This window comes from Bufo gargarizans, chromosome 10 (assembly GCF_014858855.1).
Source record: "Bufo gargarizans isolate SCDJY-AF-19 chromosome 10, ASM1485885v1, whole genome shotgun sequence".
In the NCBI taxonomy this organism is placed as follows: Eukaryota; Metazoa; Chordata; class Amphibia; order Anura; family Bufonidae; genus Bufo; species Bufo gargarizans.
In genome coordinates this window covers 68,081,852-68,101,394 of record NC_058089.1, presented here as the reverse complement: position 1 = coordinate 68,101,394, position 19,543 = coordinate 68,081,852, and the positions used below count along the sequence as shown (strand labels likewise).

At 45.7% G+C, this 19,543-nt stretch overlaps 1 protein-coding gene across 3 annotated transcripts in view; it reads left to right on the top strand.

Moving 5' to 3' along the window:
* Positions 1-599: 599 nt before the first annotated feature.
* Positions 600-19,543, top strand: part of LOC122921143 (capping protein, Arp2/3 and myosin-I linker protein 3-like) — a 782,130-nt gene continuing 763,186 nt past the window's right edge. For 2 of the 3 annotated variants that reach the window (XM_044271159.1, XM_044271158.1), the window contains exon 1: positions 600-652. In XM_044271159.1, coding sequence (XP_044127094.1) covers positions 625-652 — 28 coding nt within the window. In that variant the 5' untranslated portion in view covers positions 600-624. The remainder of the gene's footprint in view (positions 653-19,543) is intronic. The other variant, XM_044271160.1, reaches the window with a different exon arrangement.

Here is a 19,543-nt window from a genome sequence, read left to right as displayed (position 1 = left end):
AGCTATTAGCTGTGAGAGAGGCATTGAGCAGTACCGCCCCGTTTCATGTTTTCTTTGGATTGCAGTTACTTTGAAACAGAATTTTGCACTAGAATTGTGGTGCAATTCTGACATAAAAGTTACACCGTAGACCACACCAATTTTCAACTAAGCCTCACTGTGTTTTTGAGCAAGTCTGACAAATTTGTAGAAACAGTAGTTTACATTCCCTACATTCATACATATATTTTTATTTTTACAATAATAAATGTTTTATAGAAGACTAGCAGTTAGTGGGAAGAAAATTTAAAAATAATGTAAAATATAAAAGAAGAACGTCTGCTGCCAGCTGGGTCCATTTCTGGCTTTAGCTTAAAAAGCTGCAAGGAAAGCTGTGGTGGTGATTTTTCCAAAACCAACCATAGTAAAGGTAAATTATTAGATGCTCTATGTATAACACATGAAGTTTAGTACATGACTATCAATGTCATACAAGTAAAGGTTATTTCCTTACTGTGATGCAGTTAGAGATGAGCTCAAAGGGTGGAGTTAGACTGAAACATATTGCCTTCCTGTATTCAGCTACAGAAGTTCTCTTTACAGCGAATGATTCAATAGGTGTGGTAACATCTTTTGGAAAGCAGCATGCAGGCCATCAGCTATGAGTTGCAAGGTGTGTATGTGTTTCTCATGTTACATGTACTGTATGTTGCAGGTTAAATGTAAAATTAAATATCTGAATTTTTGTATAGAGGATCTTTGCTTTAAAAAACTGAGAACAAAATCCATATCTCATTTTCTTATATTTATAAATTACCTTTTACCCTAAAGATCTTACATTACTACACTATTAGTATTTAACCCTTCCAGAAGCATGTGCGCCCTGTTAGTATGAGCAAAATATACTGCAAAATATATGTAGAGTGTTTAGGTAGCAACTGGTTTGTTTGAATGGGGCAGAAATAAGGCAGACGGAAGCATGACATTTTTTTCTTGAATCTTGCTGTACAATAAATATAATCATGTTCTCAAAACATAGTATTATTGACATTTTATTAATAAAATATAAAAAATATATCATGTACCAAACATGTGACATAATGGTATATTCACAATAAATAAAAACACAGGTATGGTAGGTACACCGAACATAAGTTAATGGTCATAAACCAAGTAAGGACTTGGAGTGCAACAGGTGAACCTCAAAAATCCAAGCACACCACTGTTTAAATTAAAAATGGTATCCTCATTGGTAGTGGTCAGCATTGCAGTTAGTGTCAAAGGGTCTGCTTTACTCCAAAGGAAAAATCTTCTCACCAACAATGCGGGCACTGACCCCCTGTAGTCTCCTCATAGCATCCTTGTCTGTGTGCCTGTGAACTTGTATGGATCACCAAAAGTAGATGTAGATAGTAGAGATGAGCGAATCTAAATAGACAAATTGGAATTCGATCCAGATTTCAGGAACATTTCGATTAGCACCAAAGCCAAATTTTCTCGCGCTTCCTGGTAGTGAATTGCATTTTTTCCTAAATTGACTGCTGCACGTGTTAGGACATGGAGCAAAGAACTCTGGGAATGAGGGATCACCCACAATGCTATAAATGCAGCCAATCAGCAGCCAGCCAGCCCTGTGATGTCACAGCCCTATAAATAGCCTCAGCCATCTTGTATTCAGCCATTTTCCAGTGTACTTAGTGCAGGGAGAGACATCAGCAGGCGCTAGGGACAGTGCTAGGAAACACTTTATTGTGCTGAAAAATCAATTTAGAAGTTCAGGGAAAGATTATTCAAGGTGTAGGGAAAGGATAGGGAGGCATCATCCACACTATAAAAGGACAACAGGGTGCAATAGGAAAGTGTACAGCCTGGGTAATAGGAGCGATTCTATTACACCTTGCTGTACTATTTGGGAATCCAAATTGCAGTTATACTGCTGCTTTTAGGTTGTTTGCACTATATGATACATCAGTAATTCCAGCAAACATTGCTTGTTATTGGGGTGTATTAATAGGAAAGATACATGCGTCCTTTTAGCCAGTCTGCTGTGAATTTTGCATTGTTTTACTTTTTTTGGGGTGGGGGGGTGTAGTGATAGGGAAAAAAAAAATATATGTCATAATTGCCATTCAGCGGTGAAGTTATACTGTACTACAGCCATTTACGGGGTGTATTAATGGGAAAGATATGTACGTCCTATTAGCCGCTCTGCATTAAAGTTACATTGTTTTACTTTTTTTGGGGGTTGTATTAATAGTAAAAAGAAAGGTCTTAATTGCCGTTCTGTGGTGAAGTTACATTGTACTACAGTTATTTACGGGGTGTATTAATAGGAAATATACCTCCTGCTGCCACATCACCACTCTGTGGTCTCCTCATGCTGTTGACACCTCACCACTATGTCACTGGGCCACTCTGTGGACTTATCATGATGTCCCCACCCTCACTGGGCCACTATTTTGCCTTTTTGGCCTGGTACACAGGGGTACAGGTGAATCCCCCGGTGGGCCCCTAGTTTCCTCCTCTTGCACAATAACACAGTAGACGTACTGCACTACATACATATAGTCAATGTACAGCATCTCAACCAGCTTATGTTCCTATGCAAAACTTGATAGATTATTACAGAAACTCCCCAGTTTATTATTATCGACCCAATCAGAGCTGAGATGACTTCTAGGTATAGGGCAGAGCTAGCTAGTGTCCTTTTTTCCCCAGGACCTACCTTCTCAAAGTTGCTGCAGGGACCCCCATATTAAATCATTTAGTAGCACCTTGCTGCTTTGTGAGCAGGTAATATATGACTGTATCTGTACGGTGGGCCCTACACCACTATACACACTCTCTGCAGCCAGGAAATAGCTGTTTTGCAGATACATTGATAAAAATGCTATAGATTATTTTTATCTTTATTTTTATCTTCATTTTTATTATGTCTTTGCCTTTATTTCATTTTTTTTTCTATTATTTGGTTCCAGGGCCGGACTGGGGATAAAAACCAGCCCTGGAAAAAGTTGCACACCAGCCCCACAGCGTTGCGTCATTATTTACTTGTTTATAAAAGGGGAAAGCATTCATTTTAAAACACGTGTGTAAACACGAATATGAACTTTGCCCCACAATAGCTCTTTTGTAGAACCCCATTGTTCATATTACTGTTTTACTGGCTAGGGCAGCGCTAAATCCCGGCCATCAGTGACGGTGACGTCACTGGGCTTCCTGGCAGCCCCATGGAGAGCCCCGGCACGTCACCAGATCTTCAAAAAATGCCTTTGCCCTGCGCGATTTAGCGCAGGGCAAAGGAGAGCATCGGAGCATGAACTGCTCCGATGCTCAAGTCAGGGGGGCTGCCGGGGTGAAAATGGAGGTATGTCCGGGTTCAGCTCTGAACCCGAACAACCCCTTTAATTTACACTCAGATATAGTCCTCCTGTAAGTACCTGGCCTTCCCCCTCTGTCCTCCTCTTCCTCACCCCCTTCCCCTTCTGTCCCCCTTGAATTTATGTCAGCAGCAGCACCAGGAGAAGGACTGGAGCTGCAGGCTGCACAGGGACAGGTGAGTGACTGGCACCCCCTTCCTGCTGTCACAGAGTTGCTGGGTTCTCCTGGAAAAGTTGTTGAAGTGCAGCTGCCTGGAGGTGGTGGGCTCCAAGCTTCTCACAGCCACTCTGACCACCATGCATGGAGTTTCAGCTGCCTGGAAGTGACCTTCAGGCTTCTATGTATGAAGGCACAGTAGACTGCTGGGAGCTGCCTGTGTGGAGGCTGAGCAGCCTGCTGGATGCAGAGAGTGTGATCACTGTCCCCTCCTGTACAGAGAGCAGCAAGGGACTCTCCAGGAGTGGCATCAGCTGGGCAGATCCGCTTCTAGGATCTGGGCACCATGGACATTCTGTAGCCCTCACATGCTTCTTTATGTATCACAGCAAGGAGATTGGGGCAGTTGACAGCAGGGCTCCGGCTGGAGGTAGCACTTTGTGAAAGGTTGTCACACAGGTTGTCAGGGGCTGGGAGTGGAGAACATCTTGGTGTGTAACCTGGTGTCACTGTGCTGTACAAAGGATCTGGTGGGCATGGTGCCTCCACAGAGGGCAGGGAATCAGATTGACTGAGGAGGGCTTGTACTTTGGAGAAGTATATGTGGCTTCATGTGACAGAGCAGAGGAATCGCACAGAAGAGTGTGCGGATGAGGATACGTTGTGTCTCCAGGAGCTCTGCCCCTGACATCTCCAAGTGTCAGACACTGCTGGACCCCTCTGGCACCCTGCACACAGAGCCTTCCTGTATGTATGGCTGGTGCCAACTTGTGATCAGATCTGACAGTCTAAAGCCAGGAAGCGCTGCCACCCTGTCCCCAGGTCTGCTCTGTGCATGCACCCGGAGCCCTCTGTGCCCACGCCGGTGATGCAATGTCCTGCAACCATAGTGGAGGTGATGTGGGAGGCTCTGGGCTCTGGATAAAAAGCAGCTCTGAAGGTAAAGGCAGGGGTAGGGACCGTTACTACGGCATGAAAGATGTGGTCGGGTCGGGGCAACAGGGTGCTGTTGAACTCCAGTAGAGGGGACGGGCTGCTTCTCCTGGGCACCAGTGACACTGGCAGGGGCAGCGGTGTGGGACCGGGAGGGGGCTTGCAGGAGAGCCACCGAGGGAAGCAGGGAGCTTGCATGAGCTTATTGGGGAAGCCGCTATCGTACAACAGCAGCCAGAGCTGCCGGAGGAACGTGAAGTACCAGAGGCTGCATAACTACCTGTGCAACGTGCTGGAGAGACCCCAGGCCTGGGCATTTGTCTACCACGTCTTTGTGAGTACCGGACACCGTGCTGCTGTGTATAATGCACCGCCACTCGCCACATGTGGGCATGGCCCTGGCATTCAATACATATCAGGGAAATCTATATTGTGCATTTATAATGTGTGCAGGGTGCCTGGGGGGTCCAGCAGGGTCTGTCACTTGGAGATGTCAGGGGCAGATCTCCTGGAGACACAACGTATCCTCATCCACACAATCTTCTGTGCCATTCCTCTGTCACATGAAGCCACATATTCTTCTCCAAAGTACAAGCCCTCCTCAGTCAATCTGATTCCCTGCCCTCTGTGGAGGCACCATGCTCAGCAGGTCCTTTGTACAGCACAGTGACACCAGGTTACACACCAAGATGTTCTCGACTCCCAGCCCCTGACAACCTGTGTGACAACCTTTCACAAAGTGCTACCTCCAGCCAGAGCCCTGCTGTCAACTGCCCCAATCTCCTTGCTGTGACGCATAAAGAAGCATGTGAGGGCAACACAGTGCCCATGGTGCCCAGATCCTAGAAGCTGATCTGCCCAGCCGATGCCACTCCTGGAGATTCCTGTAAACTGGAGACTGTATGTAAACTAATAGTATACATTACATAACCCTGACAGCCTGCACAGTCACATGTGGGCACAGCCCTGGCATCCAATACATGTCACAGAGAGCTATACTGTGCATTATAAGCTATACTGCACAGTATAGCTCTCTGTGATATATTTTGGATGCCAGGGATGTGCCCACATGTGACTGTGCAGGCTGTCAGGGTTATGTAGTGTATATTAGTGTAGTCTTATAATTTATAAGACTGTATGTAAATAATATACACTACATAACCCTGACAGCCTGCACAGTCACATGTGGGCACAGCCTGGCCCCTTCTTACCCCCAGTATTTACGGCTCCTCAAGTCCTCTCAGGGCATCGGTCATGACGGCAGCATACACAGGGGTCGGGCTCTGCTTCCGGTCTGCGGCCTGGGCCCGGCATATTGAATCTGGAGGTGAGGCGGCGGGAGCCTGAGGCCACTTGCAGGAAGAGAGGGGCAGCCACACACAGGACAGCCAGGCCGGGCCAGGAGGATCACGGGCTGCTGCTCACAGCGACACCAGGTGGTCGGAGGGAGCAGTGCCGCTCCCACGGAGGCCGGCCTGCTCAGCTCCCCCTAACGGCCACCACTACATCAGAGCTTTCGGATTCGGCCCGAGCTTTCGAATTCTCATCCAAGTAGCTATCAGCAGGGGTGAACCACTGATGAGGCAAAGTGAGGACTGCAAGGAGACGGCAATGTAGCTTCTAGCCCTGTACGCCTGCACAGCCCTGAATGCAGTTATGTCGCATAACGAGATTCAGAGCAGTGCCGAGATGGAGGCCAAATTGTGCTGTTTATTGTACATAGCAGCCTTCACATATTTTTTGCTACAATTTACGGCAGAAACTATAACATAAACTGCTATTCACAATATTTCCTGGACATCGCTGTTTTCAGTAGTGATGAGCGGCAGGTGCAATATTCGAATTTCGCAATATATCGCAAATATTTTGCAGAATATTCGCGAATTTGAGATTATATTCTTGATTGCGAAAATCGGCAATGTAATATTCGCTTAATGCGCGCAAAATACAGGCGTGGGTCACTTATACTACATTTTTCAAGCTGGTATAAGTTTCCTGAGACTGGAAAAAATGGTTGACACGGCAGAACATTAGAATAGCTTTATATGCAGATAGTGCTCCAATATATTTGCACAATTTTTTCTTAATACGTGCAACTTGTGACATCACAGCACTATGTCTGTAGCATGTATGTATGGACAGCAGAACCTGCCTAACACCCTGCACTGGAACCTATCAGCTACACTAAAGATCAATCTAACCTACACTGATCTCCCTCTAACTATCTGAATTATAGATATACAGTCAGGTCCATAAATATTGGGACATCGACACAATTCTATTTTTTTTGGCTCTATACACCACCACAGTGGATTTGAAATGAAACAAACAAGATGTGCTTTAACTGCAGACTATCAGCTTAAATTTGAGGGTATTTACATCCAAATCAGGTGAACGATGTAGGAATCACAACAGTTTGCATATGTGCCTCCCACTTGTGAAGGGGCCAAAAGTAATGGGACATAATACTAATCATAAATCAAACTTTCACTTTTTAATACTTGGTTGCAAATACTTTGCAGTCAATTACAGCCTGAAGTCGGGAATGCATAGACATCACCAGATGCTGGGTTTCATCCCTGATAATGCTCTGCCAGGCCTCTACTGCAACTGTCTTCAATTCCTGCTTGTTCTTGGGGCATTTCCCATTCAGTTTTGTCTTCAGCAAGTGAAATGCACGCTCAATCGGATTCAGGTCAGGTGATTGACTTGGCCATTGCATAACATTCCACTTCTTTCCCTTAAAAATCAGTTTGGTTGCTTTTGCAGTATGCTTTGGGTCATTGTCGTGAAGCACAGTCCAATGAGTTCTGAAGCATTTGGCTGAATATGAGCAGACAATATTGTCCGAAACACTTCAGAATTCATCCTGCTGCTTTTGTCAGCAGTCACATCATCAATAAATACAAGAGAACCAGTTCTATTGGCAGCCATACATGCCCACGCCATGACACTACCACCACCATGCTTCACTGATGAGGTGGTATGCTTAGGATCATGAGCAGTTCCTTTCCTTCTCCATACTCTTCTCTTCCCATCACTCTGGTACAAGTTGATCTTGGTCTCATCTGTCCATAAGATGTTGTTCCAGAACTGTGAAGGCTTTTTTTGATGCCTGGCCTTCCTGTTTTTGAGGCTCACCAATGGTTTACATCTTGTGGTAAACCCTCTGTATTCATTCTGGTGAAGTCTTCTCTTGATTGTTTACTTTGACACACATACACCTACCTCCTGGAGAGTGTTCTTGATCTGGACAACTGTTGTGAAGGGTGTTTTCATCACCAGGGAAATAATTCTACGGTCATCCACCACAGTTATTTCCGTGGTCTTCCCGGTCTTTTGGTGTTGCTGAGCTCACCGGTGCGTTCCTTCTTTTTAAGAATGTCCAAACAGTTTTGGCCACACCTAATGTTTTTGCTATCTCTCTGAGTGGTTTGTTTAGTTTTTTCAGCCTAATGATGGCTTGCTTCACTGATAGTTACAGCTCTTTGGATCTCATCTTGAGAGTTGACAGCAACAGATTCCAAATGCAAATAGCACACTTGAAATAAACTGTGGACCTTTTATCTGCTCATTGAAATTGGGATAATGTGGGAATAACACACACCTGGCCATGGAACAGCTGAGAAGCCAATTGTCCCATTACTTTTGGTCCCTTAACAAGTGGGAGGCACATATGCAAATTGTTGTAATTCCTACACCGTTCACCTGATTTGGATGTAAATACCCTCAAATTAAAGCTGACAGTCTGTAGTTAAAGCACATCTTGTTCGTTTCATTTCAAATCCATTGTGGTGGTGTATAGATCCAAAAATGTAAGAATTGTGTCGATGTCCCAATATTTATGGACCTGACTGTAAGTTAACTGTCTAATGTAATACAACAAAGCACAGAGCACAGCAATGACACTGCTGTATCTTTCATAACTGCAATAAACTTTTGAAATTAGCTGCTGGGGAGGTTCTTATATAGTAAGGGGTAGACAAGCTGTGACAAAACCTTCTCATTGTCCCACAAGCTAGAAGAAGGGAGGGATGATCACCTGTAGAGATGGCCCTGCGGTTCGCCTGGCGGTCATTTCCGCGGAAAACTTTGTTAGTTCGCGGCTCGCCGAATGGGCGAACATATGGCGATGTCTACATTGTAAAGAACTTTGACCTATGACACATCCATCAGGTGGTACAGGACAGCCAATTGAGATGTTTCAGCACATGGACATACCCCCTACCTTATAAATAACCCGATCTGGCCGCCATTTTATATTCAGTCTTTTGCCAGTGTAGGGAGAGGTTGCTGTGTGAGGCAGGGACAGACTGTTAGGGACACCAAACGCTAATAGGGCCACAAAAGTCCTTTTAAGGACTGGTATAGGTGTGCTATCGATAAGTTTGACTTTTTGAGGGGTGTAATATACTTATAATATACTTTCTAACATAGAAAGTATAATATAGTGCATTTGGGTAGTGCAGCATTTGTTTGCGGGTTTGCTGCGTTACCGCAGCTACACAGAGTGACAAACGCTATTTGAACAAATAATTTCTACTGGTGTGATATACCAGTGTCCCCACAAAAAAAGTGATTGAGGCAGGGGTGTGATATACCAATAATATTCTTTCTATATAGTGCATTAGGGTAGCGCAGAATGTTCGAGCTTAAAAAGATGATGACGCTGGATAACCCTGTTGCCCAACAGCTGACGACTGGCTTGTCGGAACTGCTAGCCCGCCAACTACTGCCATATAAACTGGTGGACTCGGAGGCCTTTAGAAAATTTGTGTCCATTAGCACACCGCAATTGAAGGTCCCCGGAAGGAAATATTTCTCCCAGAAGGGCATCCGGAGTTATATGGTAACGTTCAGCGGCAAGTGAATGTATCTCTGGCACACAGTGTCAGTGCCAAGATACATCTGACCACAGACCTGTGGTCTAGCAAACACGAGCAGGGAAGGTACATAACTTTTACTGACGGCCGTCAAGCATGCAACCCATGGCACCCGTGTGGATTTGGTATTACCACCACGATTGCATGCAGGCCTGCTTCTTCTTCTCCTCCTCCTACTCCATCCTCCGTCTCCTCCTCGGCTGACTCCTCCTTTTCCACTGCTACTGCCTCTTCCGCTGTGCCCCCCTCAAGATCCCCAGAACCTATTCGACGTGCCAGTTGAGACGTTGCCATGCTATGTTGCGGCTGTTGTGCCTGGAAGCCCAGAGCCACACCGGTCCTGGACTTATTTCAGCTTTGCGGTCACAGGCCGATCAGTAGCTGACCCCACTCAATTTGGTAAAGTGGTGTGCGACAACGATGCAAATCTGCTGAGCACGCTAAAACAGGGCAAAATGACACACGTGCCATACATGGCACATGTCCTGAACTTAGTCATGCAGCGATTTGTTGCCAAATACCCCGGGGTCCAGGATGTCTTGCGGCAGGCCAGGAAAATCTCTATTTTAAATGATCTTACACGGCCATGGCTTGCCTTGCTGACGTTCAGCGGCGACACCACCTGCCCGTCAGATGTCTGATTTGTGACAGCCCGACGCGCTGGAACTCCACCTTCTATATGCTTGATAGGCTGCTCCACCAGAAACATGCAGTTAGCGACTACCTGTATAAACTCTGCAGCAGGACGGGTTCTGGGGAGCTTGGTGCCTTTTCACCACCCCAGTGGCTGCTCATGCGCGACGCATGCAGACTTCTGTGGCCATTTGATGAGATCACCAAACTGGTCAGTCGCAGCCAGGGCACCATCAGTGACATCGTACCTTACGCCTTCTTTCTGGAGCGTGCATTGTGTTGTGTCCTTGATCAAGCCATCGAGGAGCAGGATCTGGTAGATGAGGAAGTCGTAATGCTGGATGAATTCCCTGGACAATAAGCAGGAGCCAGGCCACTCCACTGCTTCCAGTTTAGTGAAAATGGGGGCCTTCATGCTCCAGTGTTTGAAGAGGGATTAAAAGCATAAAGGGCAAGGACCAGTACTGGGTGGCAACATACTTAAACCCCCAGTACAAAAACAAAATGGCAGACATGTGACCAGCATCACAGAGTGCTGTCAGAATGCAGCACTTCCAGGCCTTGCCTCGAGAAATTCTGCATTCTGCTTTTGCGGGCACTAGCAGAGGAATTTCCACTCACAGAGAAACAGTTGTGGGTACCAATACAACAGCACTTGCAAGAAGAGGGCAGTTTGAAGATGCGTTGGTCACTTCAGATATGAGATCATTCTTGCAGCCAACCCATTGACAACTGCCCTCTGGATCCAGCATCAGGGAACGCCTAGACCGACAGTTGTCTGACTACATTGGATTAACGACCGATGTGGACGCTCTGAGAAGCGAGGAACCCCTGGACTACTGGGTGTGTAGGCTTGACCTGTGGCCAGAGCAGGCACAATTTGCCATGGAACTCTTGGCTTGCCCCTCGTCCAGTGTCCTGTCCAAAAGGAAGTTCAGCACAGCAGGGGGGATCGTGACCGATAAGCGCACTCGCCTAGCTCACGTTTAATTCAACTTTCCCATGACAGCCCACAAATATCCACCACCACCCAGAACAAATAATGGTCCTTGTCTTAGGTAAATGCAGCGGCATAAAAGGCCTTTTCTGTCCGGTGAATGCTTAATGTTTTGGGCCTCGGAGGAATTCAACACCTGTGATAACCACTTGTTTCAACTATTATCGTTAGTTTTTTTTTTTCAAGAGGGGGGATTTCGTTAGCCATGTTTTTAATCCAATTTTATATTTTTAGTTCTTTTAAACATATGTATTGGGATGGCTCACCCTCCAAGTTGCAAGGAAAAGGGTGCTCCCCCTGGAAAGGTTACCCCAAACCTTTGAGGGAAAACAGATATGCAAATAAATAAGAGGGGCACACCTACATCTAATTCACACGAACACTGGCCAATATTATTGAATTTATTAAATATAAATACAGTACCTAATTGATCACTCTAAAATACATAAAATGCTAATTTAAAATATAGCCATGCTAAGGGTTAATGTTTACATGGACTAGAATCTCAGTAGTGAATGTCTCTTTCAATAGTGCTGAGACTCAGCCTATAGGGTGATAGGTACAGTCTCTGTATTGGTCCGCGGTTTGTCTGAGATTCTTTCAGTATAGGATGTTTCACTATACTTGATGTAAAAAGAGATAGGTTTATTATCCTTTACGTTTTGTTACATATATTCTTTTCACAGTTATAGCTTTGTCTCACAGTTGTAGCTTTGCTAGTACACTGTGATAAGGTATGACAGGTTACTCACTGTTTAGAAGCGGTGGAGTGTTCGGATTTTTGCGCTTAGCGTGGCGTCCCATGTGTTTTCAGCGCAGATGATCGTACCTCCGGTCAGCTTTATAGTGAGTAATGAACTTGCAAAAAGGAGTAATGAACTTGCAAAAAGAGAAACAGTCCGTTAAAGTGCTGGGGTCAGTAGAGGATTAGACCCTACTTGAGATTTGCCGTAGCTTAATGTCCTTTTTACGGGGCAAAGCAGGACTTTCGTTTCCTTACGAAATATATTCGGATGTCATTGCAAATTCAATGGAGATGCGCAGATGGTATGCTGCGGTTTCCTTCTTTCTGTAGAGACTCTACAGAAAGAAGGAAACCTCAGCATACCATCGGTGCCTCGGAGGAATTCAACACCAGTGACGACCATGTGTTATCGAATTTCAACTATTATCATTAGTTTTTTTTTCAAGAGGGGGGATTTTGTTAGCCATGTTTTTAATCCAATTTTATATTTTTATAGTTCTTTTAAATATATGTATTTGACCTGTATTTGTACTGGCCTGCAGTAAAATGGATATCCATTGACCGTCTACTATACCTCTGGCCACATAATCACTTGATCTTTTATGTCCGGTGAATGCCTAATGTTTGGGGCCTGTAGTCCAGTGGCCTACAGTAAAATTTTTATCCATTGACAGCATAATTTACCTCGAGCCACAATCAGAATTTCTTTTATGTCAGGTGAATGCCTAATTTTTAAGGCCCGTACTCCCGTGGCCTAAAATAAAAGTTTTCTAGGGCACATTTCAGAGAATTTCCCTTTAAGACACATAAACATATCCCCTGATTAGGATACATATTTTTGGTTGGAATTTTTGTCATCGATCCCCTTCTAGTATATCACTGTCCTTTTGTTGTGGGACTATTTGCGCACTTCTACTAAGTATTTGGTGGCTGCAAATATGAGCTGACGGTTTTTCAGGTTCGCTTGCCATTAAAGTGTATGGGGCCCGCCGTTAACTTGTGGTTTACGAACATTTGATCACATTCGTGAACTGTCCTGGCCGATGTTCATCTATCACTAAATCACCTGATGTGTACTGTGTTAAAAAAAAGGAAAAAAAGAAAACTAATATTCATCATTACGAATATATAGCACTATATTCGAAATATTTGCCAATTCTCAAATTCTCGAAGTGCCAATATTCGCGATAAAAATTAGTAATATGAATATTCGCGCTCAACACTAGTATTTAGAAGTGCTGAGAAAGCTTTTGATCATATGTGCAGGTCATATGTGCAGCTCACATGAGTAAAGTCCTTCAGCACCTAAAAAACTCTAAGAAGTTGAGCATGGAGAAGCAGCAGCTTGTAAGTGTACAAATGTGTGTGTATGTGTGTGTCTCTGTGAATGTGTGTCTATATCTGATCTTATCTATATATATGAACTTGTATCTTATCTTATATATGTATTGTATCTTCCTGATCTTATATATATATATATATATATATATATATTATACACATTGTGGGAGATTAGCTCGTGGGGATCACTTTTTTCTGAAACAGACAGTCCGTAAGCAGGCAGTTTCCTTGAAAATCTGGCTGGTTGCCAGGTTTATTTAGGCAAAAAGGTTTGTACAGCAGAAAACAAACAAAACATAAAGTAAATCCTTGCCGTCCGGCGCTAAGCTATACAGTCGTGTCCTGACTATACGGTGTGGGGCTGCTCCCCGACACCGCCAACACAAATGGTATAGCAAACCTTTTGTTTTTCTCGCATCCAAACATAGCTCTCTCTTCAGCAACACAGGTTACAGTCCTGAGACTCAGCACATGAGAGCCCTGTTGTGCTCTCCTCCTGTTTATTTAAAGTCAACCTGGAGGTGAACTTCAGTGGACCACAATCTCTGGACCGGAACCAAGCCTGCCACAGAGGCTGGAGAAACCCGGTCCGGATTCCGGTTCAGTCCTTGACAACAGAGCGCATGCGAGGTGAAACATACCTATCATCCACCACCTCGCCTCGCATACCATCACATATCCTCCCCCTCTGCTCTAGCCCCCGCGGCTGAGCAACTGTCCCCAGCATACAATGTATGCGGGAGAGGGCATCCACAATGTTTTGGAGCTTGCCCGACCTATGCTCTACTGAAAACTTAAAGGGCTGTAAGGCCACAAACCATCTTGTCACACAGCTATTTTTTTCTCTGTTGTCACACATCCACTTTAGGGGTGCATGGTCGGTGAAGAGCTTAAACGACCTTCCCAATAAGTAATATTTCAGTGAGTCTAGGGTCCATTTAATAGCCAGACACTCCTTCTCAACAATGGTATAGTTCTTTTCATGCTTGTTCAGCTTTCGGCTCAGGTATACCACTGGGTGCTCCTCACCATCTCTGGTTTGGGATAGGACAGCCCCTAGGCCCACCTCAGAGGCGTCTGTCTGTACCACAAACTCCTTTGAGAAGTCCGGGGTTACCAACACCGGTAGTACACAAAGGGCCTGCTTTAACTTCTGGAAGGCCTCCTCAGCTTCAGGATTCCATTTAACCATGGCGACCCTCTGCCCTTTGTCAGGTCGGTCAGAGGGGCGGCAATGGTGGCAAAGTCGGGTATAAACCCGCGGTAATAACCCGTAATGCCAATAAAGGCCCGAACTTGTTTTTTGTTTATCGGTTGGGGACATTTTTGAATTGCCTCAACCTTATTGGTCTGGGGCTTGACTAGTCCCTGGCCAATAACGTAGCCATGGTATTTAACTTCCTCTAGGCCTATGGCACACTTTTTTGGGTTGGCCGTAAGACCTGCTTTCTTAAGGGAATCTACCACTGCTTGTACCCGGAGCAGGTGCGATTCCCAATCTGGGCTGTGGATGACCACATCGTCCAAATAAGCAGCTGCATACGGGCGATGTGGGCTCAAAGTTTTATCCATCATTCGTTGGAATGATGCAGGAGCTCCATGCAGACCAAAAGGCATCCGCTTATACTGAAACAAGCCTTCAGGAGTGGAAAAGGCCATTTTCTCCTTGGCCGATTCAGTTAGGGGTATCTGCCAGTAGCCTTTCGTCAGGTCTAGGGTCGTCATGTAGCGGGCTTGTCCCAACCTGTCCACGAGTTCGTCGAGGCATCGGGTAGGCATCGAACTTGGAGACACTGTTGAGTTTCCTAAAGCCGTTACAAAACCTAACAGTGCCATCGGGTTTTGGGACCAGCACTATGGAGCTCGACCAATCACTGTGGGACTCTTCTATCACGTCCAACTCTAACATAATTTTTATTTCCTTTGCGACTGCCTCTTGCCTGGCCTCCGGTATTCTATATGGCTTTACATTTATGCGAACCCCAGGTTCTGTCACTATGTCATGCTGAATCACGTTGGTTCGTCCGGGTAAGGGGGAGAAAAAGTCTCTATTTTTGTACAAAAACGCCCTAACGTCACTTTGTTGTACCAGGGATAGGGACTCCGTTATGGGGACGTCAGGGATCACCGGTCGCCAGACTGTTGCGGTCGGAGATGTGGCCAACAAAGTCTCTCTGTCCTTCCAGGGTTTTAAGAGATTGACATGATAAATTTGTTGTGGCTTCCGTTTCCCGGGTTGGTAGACCTTGTAGTTTACCTCTCCTACTTTTTCAACCACCTCAAAGGGACCCTGCCACTTAGCCAGGAACTTGCTTTCAACCGTGGGAACCAGTACCAACACTCGGTCCCCGGGGCTGAAAGTACGGACCTTGGCTCCCCGATTGTAGACCCTCCTCTGGGCCTCCTGGGCTCGCTCCATATGTTCACGAACCAGGGGCAAGACAGCTGCGATTCGATCCTGCTTGAAGGAGACATGCTCTATGATGCTTCGATACGGGGTGGCCTCTCCTTCCCATGTTTCTTTGGCGACATCTAGCAGCCCCCTGTGATGTCTACCATACAAAAGCCTCAAAGGGAGAATAACCTGTGGACACCTGCGGAACCTCGTGTATAGCAAACATGACATATGGTAGCAAAAAATCCCAATTTTTCCCATCTCTGTCAACCACCTAGATATATGGGGTGCCTTGATCGGTTAAGATCTCCTTTGGGATCCCGACTCGACTAAACACCTGGACTAACTCCTTGGCGATAGTCTTAGCGGAGGTGTTACGCAAGGGGATGGCCTCAGGGTAGCGTGTCGCGTAGTCCAGGATTACCAGAATATGCTGGTGACCTCGGGCAGACTTCACCACTGGCCCCACCAGGTCCATGCCAATCCGTTCAAAAGGGACCTTAATTATTGGTAGAGCGACCAGGGGACTGCGAAAATGGGGTGCCGGTGCTGACAATTGGCACTCGGGGCACGACCCACAGTACTGCCTGACATCTGCATGCAACCCAGGCCAGAAAAATCTCTGGGCGATTCTCTCCCTGGTCTTTGCAATGCCAAGATGTCCCCCCATCACGTGACTATGTGCCAGGTCTAGTACGACCCTGCGGAAGGGTTTGGGAACCAGTAGCTGTTCGACCTTGTCTTCTCCACGTTTATCACCTGATACAGTAAATTGTTGTTGAGGGCCATGTAGGGGAAGGACACCCCCCAGTTAGGGACCACCGGTTCCCCATCCACCATCTTAACATTTTCCCTAGGTCTAATGAGGGTGACATCTCGCCCAAATGCATGGCACCGATAACACTGTATGTGCTCTACCCCCAGTCCTTTGAAGGGTCCCAAAGACCTTCCTGGCTTCTTTGGCCAGTCTCCAGGTCTAGGACCCACAGTCTCATTAGCTGCAAAATCAGTCTTAACATTACCCCTGCTTTTAAACCCAGGATACCTTACCAGATACTGGGGGTGATATTGCGTCCCAAGACACTCCACGGTGGGGCATAGACGGATTCAGCAAGTCCTCAGAAGCAAGGTACCTCTCCACTAGGTCCACCAACTGGGTTGCAGTGTTGGGGTCCCCCTGTCCGAACCACTTCTTCAGTTTCGCAGGGAGCGCACGCAGGTACCGGTCCATTACTACCCGCTCCATGATCTGAGGGCCGGTCAAGGTCTCTGGCTGCAACCATTTCCTAGTGAGATGGATCAGGTCAAACATTTGAGAACGGGGTGGCTTGCCGCTGGAGTAACGCCACTGATGCACACGCTGGGCTCGGACTTCCATGTTGACACCCAAGCGTGCAAGTATCTCCGTCTTAAGTATCTTATAGTCCTGGGCCTTATCCGGTTTGAGATCAAAGTACGCCTTTTGAGGTTCCCCGGTCAAAAACGGGGCAACTAGACCAGCCCACTGTTCTTTTGGCCACTCCTCGCGGACAGCAGCTCTCTCAAAAGTCGCAAGGTAGGCCTCAACATCATCAGTAGGTGTCATCTTCTGTAGGTGGTAGGAGGCACGTACCAATTTTGGTTCCCCTGGCGCAGGAGGTGCGAACCCCTTTTTCAGTTCCACAAGAGCCTCGTCGAACTGCCGATTCATCTCCTGTTGGGCCACCTGTTGTGCTGCAGCGGCCTCTGCGACTTGGCGGTTGGATTCCCGCTCAGTGGCATTGGCCTGTAGCAGGGCCTTTAACATTTCCTCCATTTTCAGAAAATGCCTGCTGAGTCCACCACGTGTAGGATTTTAGCTCGTGGGGATCACCTTTTTCTGAAACAGACAGTCCGTAAGCAGGCAGTTTCCTTGAAAATCTGGCTGGTTGCCAGGTTTATTTAGGCAAAAAGGTTTGTACAGCAGAAAACAAACATAAAGTAAATCCTTGCCGTCCGGCGCTAAGCTATACAGTCGTGTCCTGACTACAGGGCCGGTGCTACCATAAGGCAGACCAAGCGGCCGCCTTAGGGCGCACCCAGGGGGAGGGCGGAAAAATGTGACATGGAGGGGGAGAAATGTGACATGGGGGTCTGATGGCTGACATTGGGGGCTGATCTGAGGTCTGATTAACATTGGGGGTCTGATTGGGGCTGTGAGCTGAGGTCTGATTAACATTGGGGGTCTGATTGCTGGTCTGACCTGAGGTGTAATGGAAAATATTTTTTTCTTATTATCCTCCTCTAAAACCTAGGTGTGTCTTAGAGGGCGTAAAATATGGTCCTTAAACGAGCCATTGTCTGAAGCAGAGAGAAGATACCAGGACCACAGAGAGGAGAAGCGTGGGGGGGGGGCGCCAAAATGTAGCTTCGCTTGTGTTGGCAAAAATCCTTGCACCGGCCCTGCCTGACTATACGGTGTGGGGCTGCTCCCGGACACCGCCAACACAAATGGTAAAGCAAACCTTTTGTTTTTCTCGCATCCATACATAGCTCTCTCTTCAGCAACACAGGTTACAGTCCTGAAACTCAGCACATGAGAGCCCTGTTGTGCTCTCTTCCTGTTTATTTAAAGTCCACCTGGAGGTGAACTCCAGTGGACTACAATCTCTGGACCGGAACCAAGCCTGCCACATAGGCTGGAAAAACCCGGTCCGGATTCCGGTTTAGTCCCTGACAACAGAGCGCATGCGAGGTGAAACATACCTATCATCCACCACCTCGCCTCGCATACCATCACAACATATATATTACACATAAAAATTTACAGGGGAAACTCATTACATGCAAAGCGAGATATTTCAAGCCTTTATTTGTTATAATTTGGATGATTATGGCTTACAGCTTATGAAACCCCAAAGTCCCAATTTTGAGGTACCCTTTTCTCAGGGGATATGGATTAATTAGCTGATTAGTGTGACACTTTGAGCCTAGAATATTGAACCTTTTCACAAAATTCTAATTTTAAGCTGCATTAATGCAATTCCTTTTAATTTGCATTACTGAAATAAATGGACTTTTGCACGATATTCTAATTTTTCGAGTTTCACCTGTATCTTAGCATTGCACAGTACCATTTCTCTTATCCTGAATAATGGGTGTAATTCTTTTATTCTGTATATACGGACGCTGCACAGTATGTCTTTTGTAACATATACTGGGTGTAATTCTCAGTATCTGCTCATATTCTGTATATATGGACACTGGACAGTACCACTTCTCCTGTCATGTATACTGGGTGTAATTCTCATTATCTGTGCTTATTCTGTATGTATAGACACTGCACAGTGCCACTTGTCTTGTCCTGTTTTTTGGATGTAATTCTCAGTATCTGCTCTTATTCTGTATATATGGACACTGCACAGTATATTGGGTGTAATTCTCAGCATCTGCTCTTATTCTGTAAATATGCACACTGCACAGTGCCACTTCTCTTGTCCTGTATACTGGGTGTAATTTTCAGTATCTGCTCTTATTGTGTATATATGGACACTGCACAGTGACACTTCTTTTGTCCTGCATACGGGGTGTGATTCTCAGTATCTTCTCTTATTCTGTATGTATGGACACTGCACAGTACCACTTCTCCTGTCCTGTATAATGGGTGTAATTCTCAGTATCTACTCACTCATTATATATATATATATATATATATATATATATATAGAAACCAAAAAGCGGGTCTCAGCAGCACAAGACAGAGATATAGGTGCACGTCCTCTCAGCCGTGGGCTCAAGCGGCTATAAATGGATAAATATCAAAAGGATGAGGCAGCACTCCAGATAAAGTGAAAAAAGGTGGTTCTTTTATTCCCTCTGCAACGTTTCAACCGTCTCGATGCGGTCTTTCTCAAGCATATCAAACAGTGTCATACAAGGGTATATATACCCACAATCCATAGCAAGAAATTATAGTGACAATTATTCAATATACAACATAATTAGTTCATAAAAAACATAATAAAGTGCATTGTGCATTATACAGTGAATCTGTCTAATACGATTACATGATGATTTATATATCACAGTACATTCACAGTGTATACAGTTCCAACAATTATGACTGTGATTTAATTGTTGGT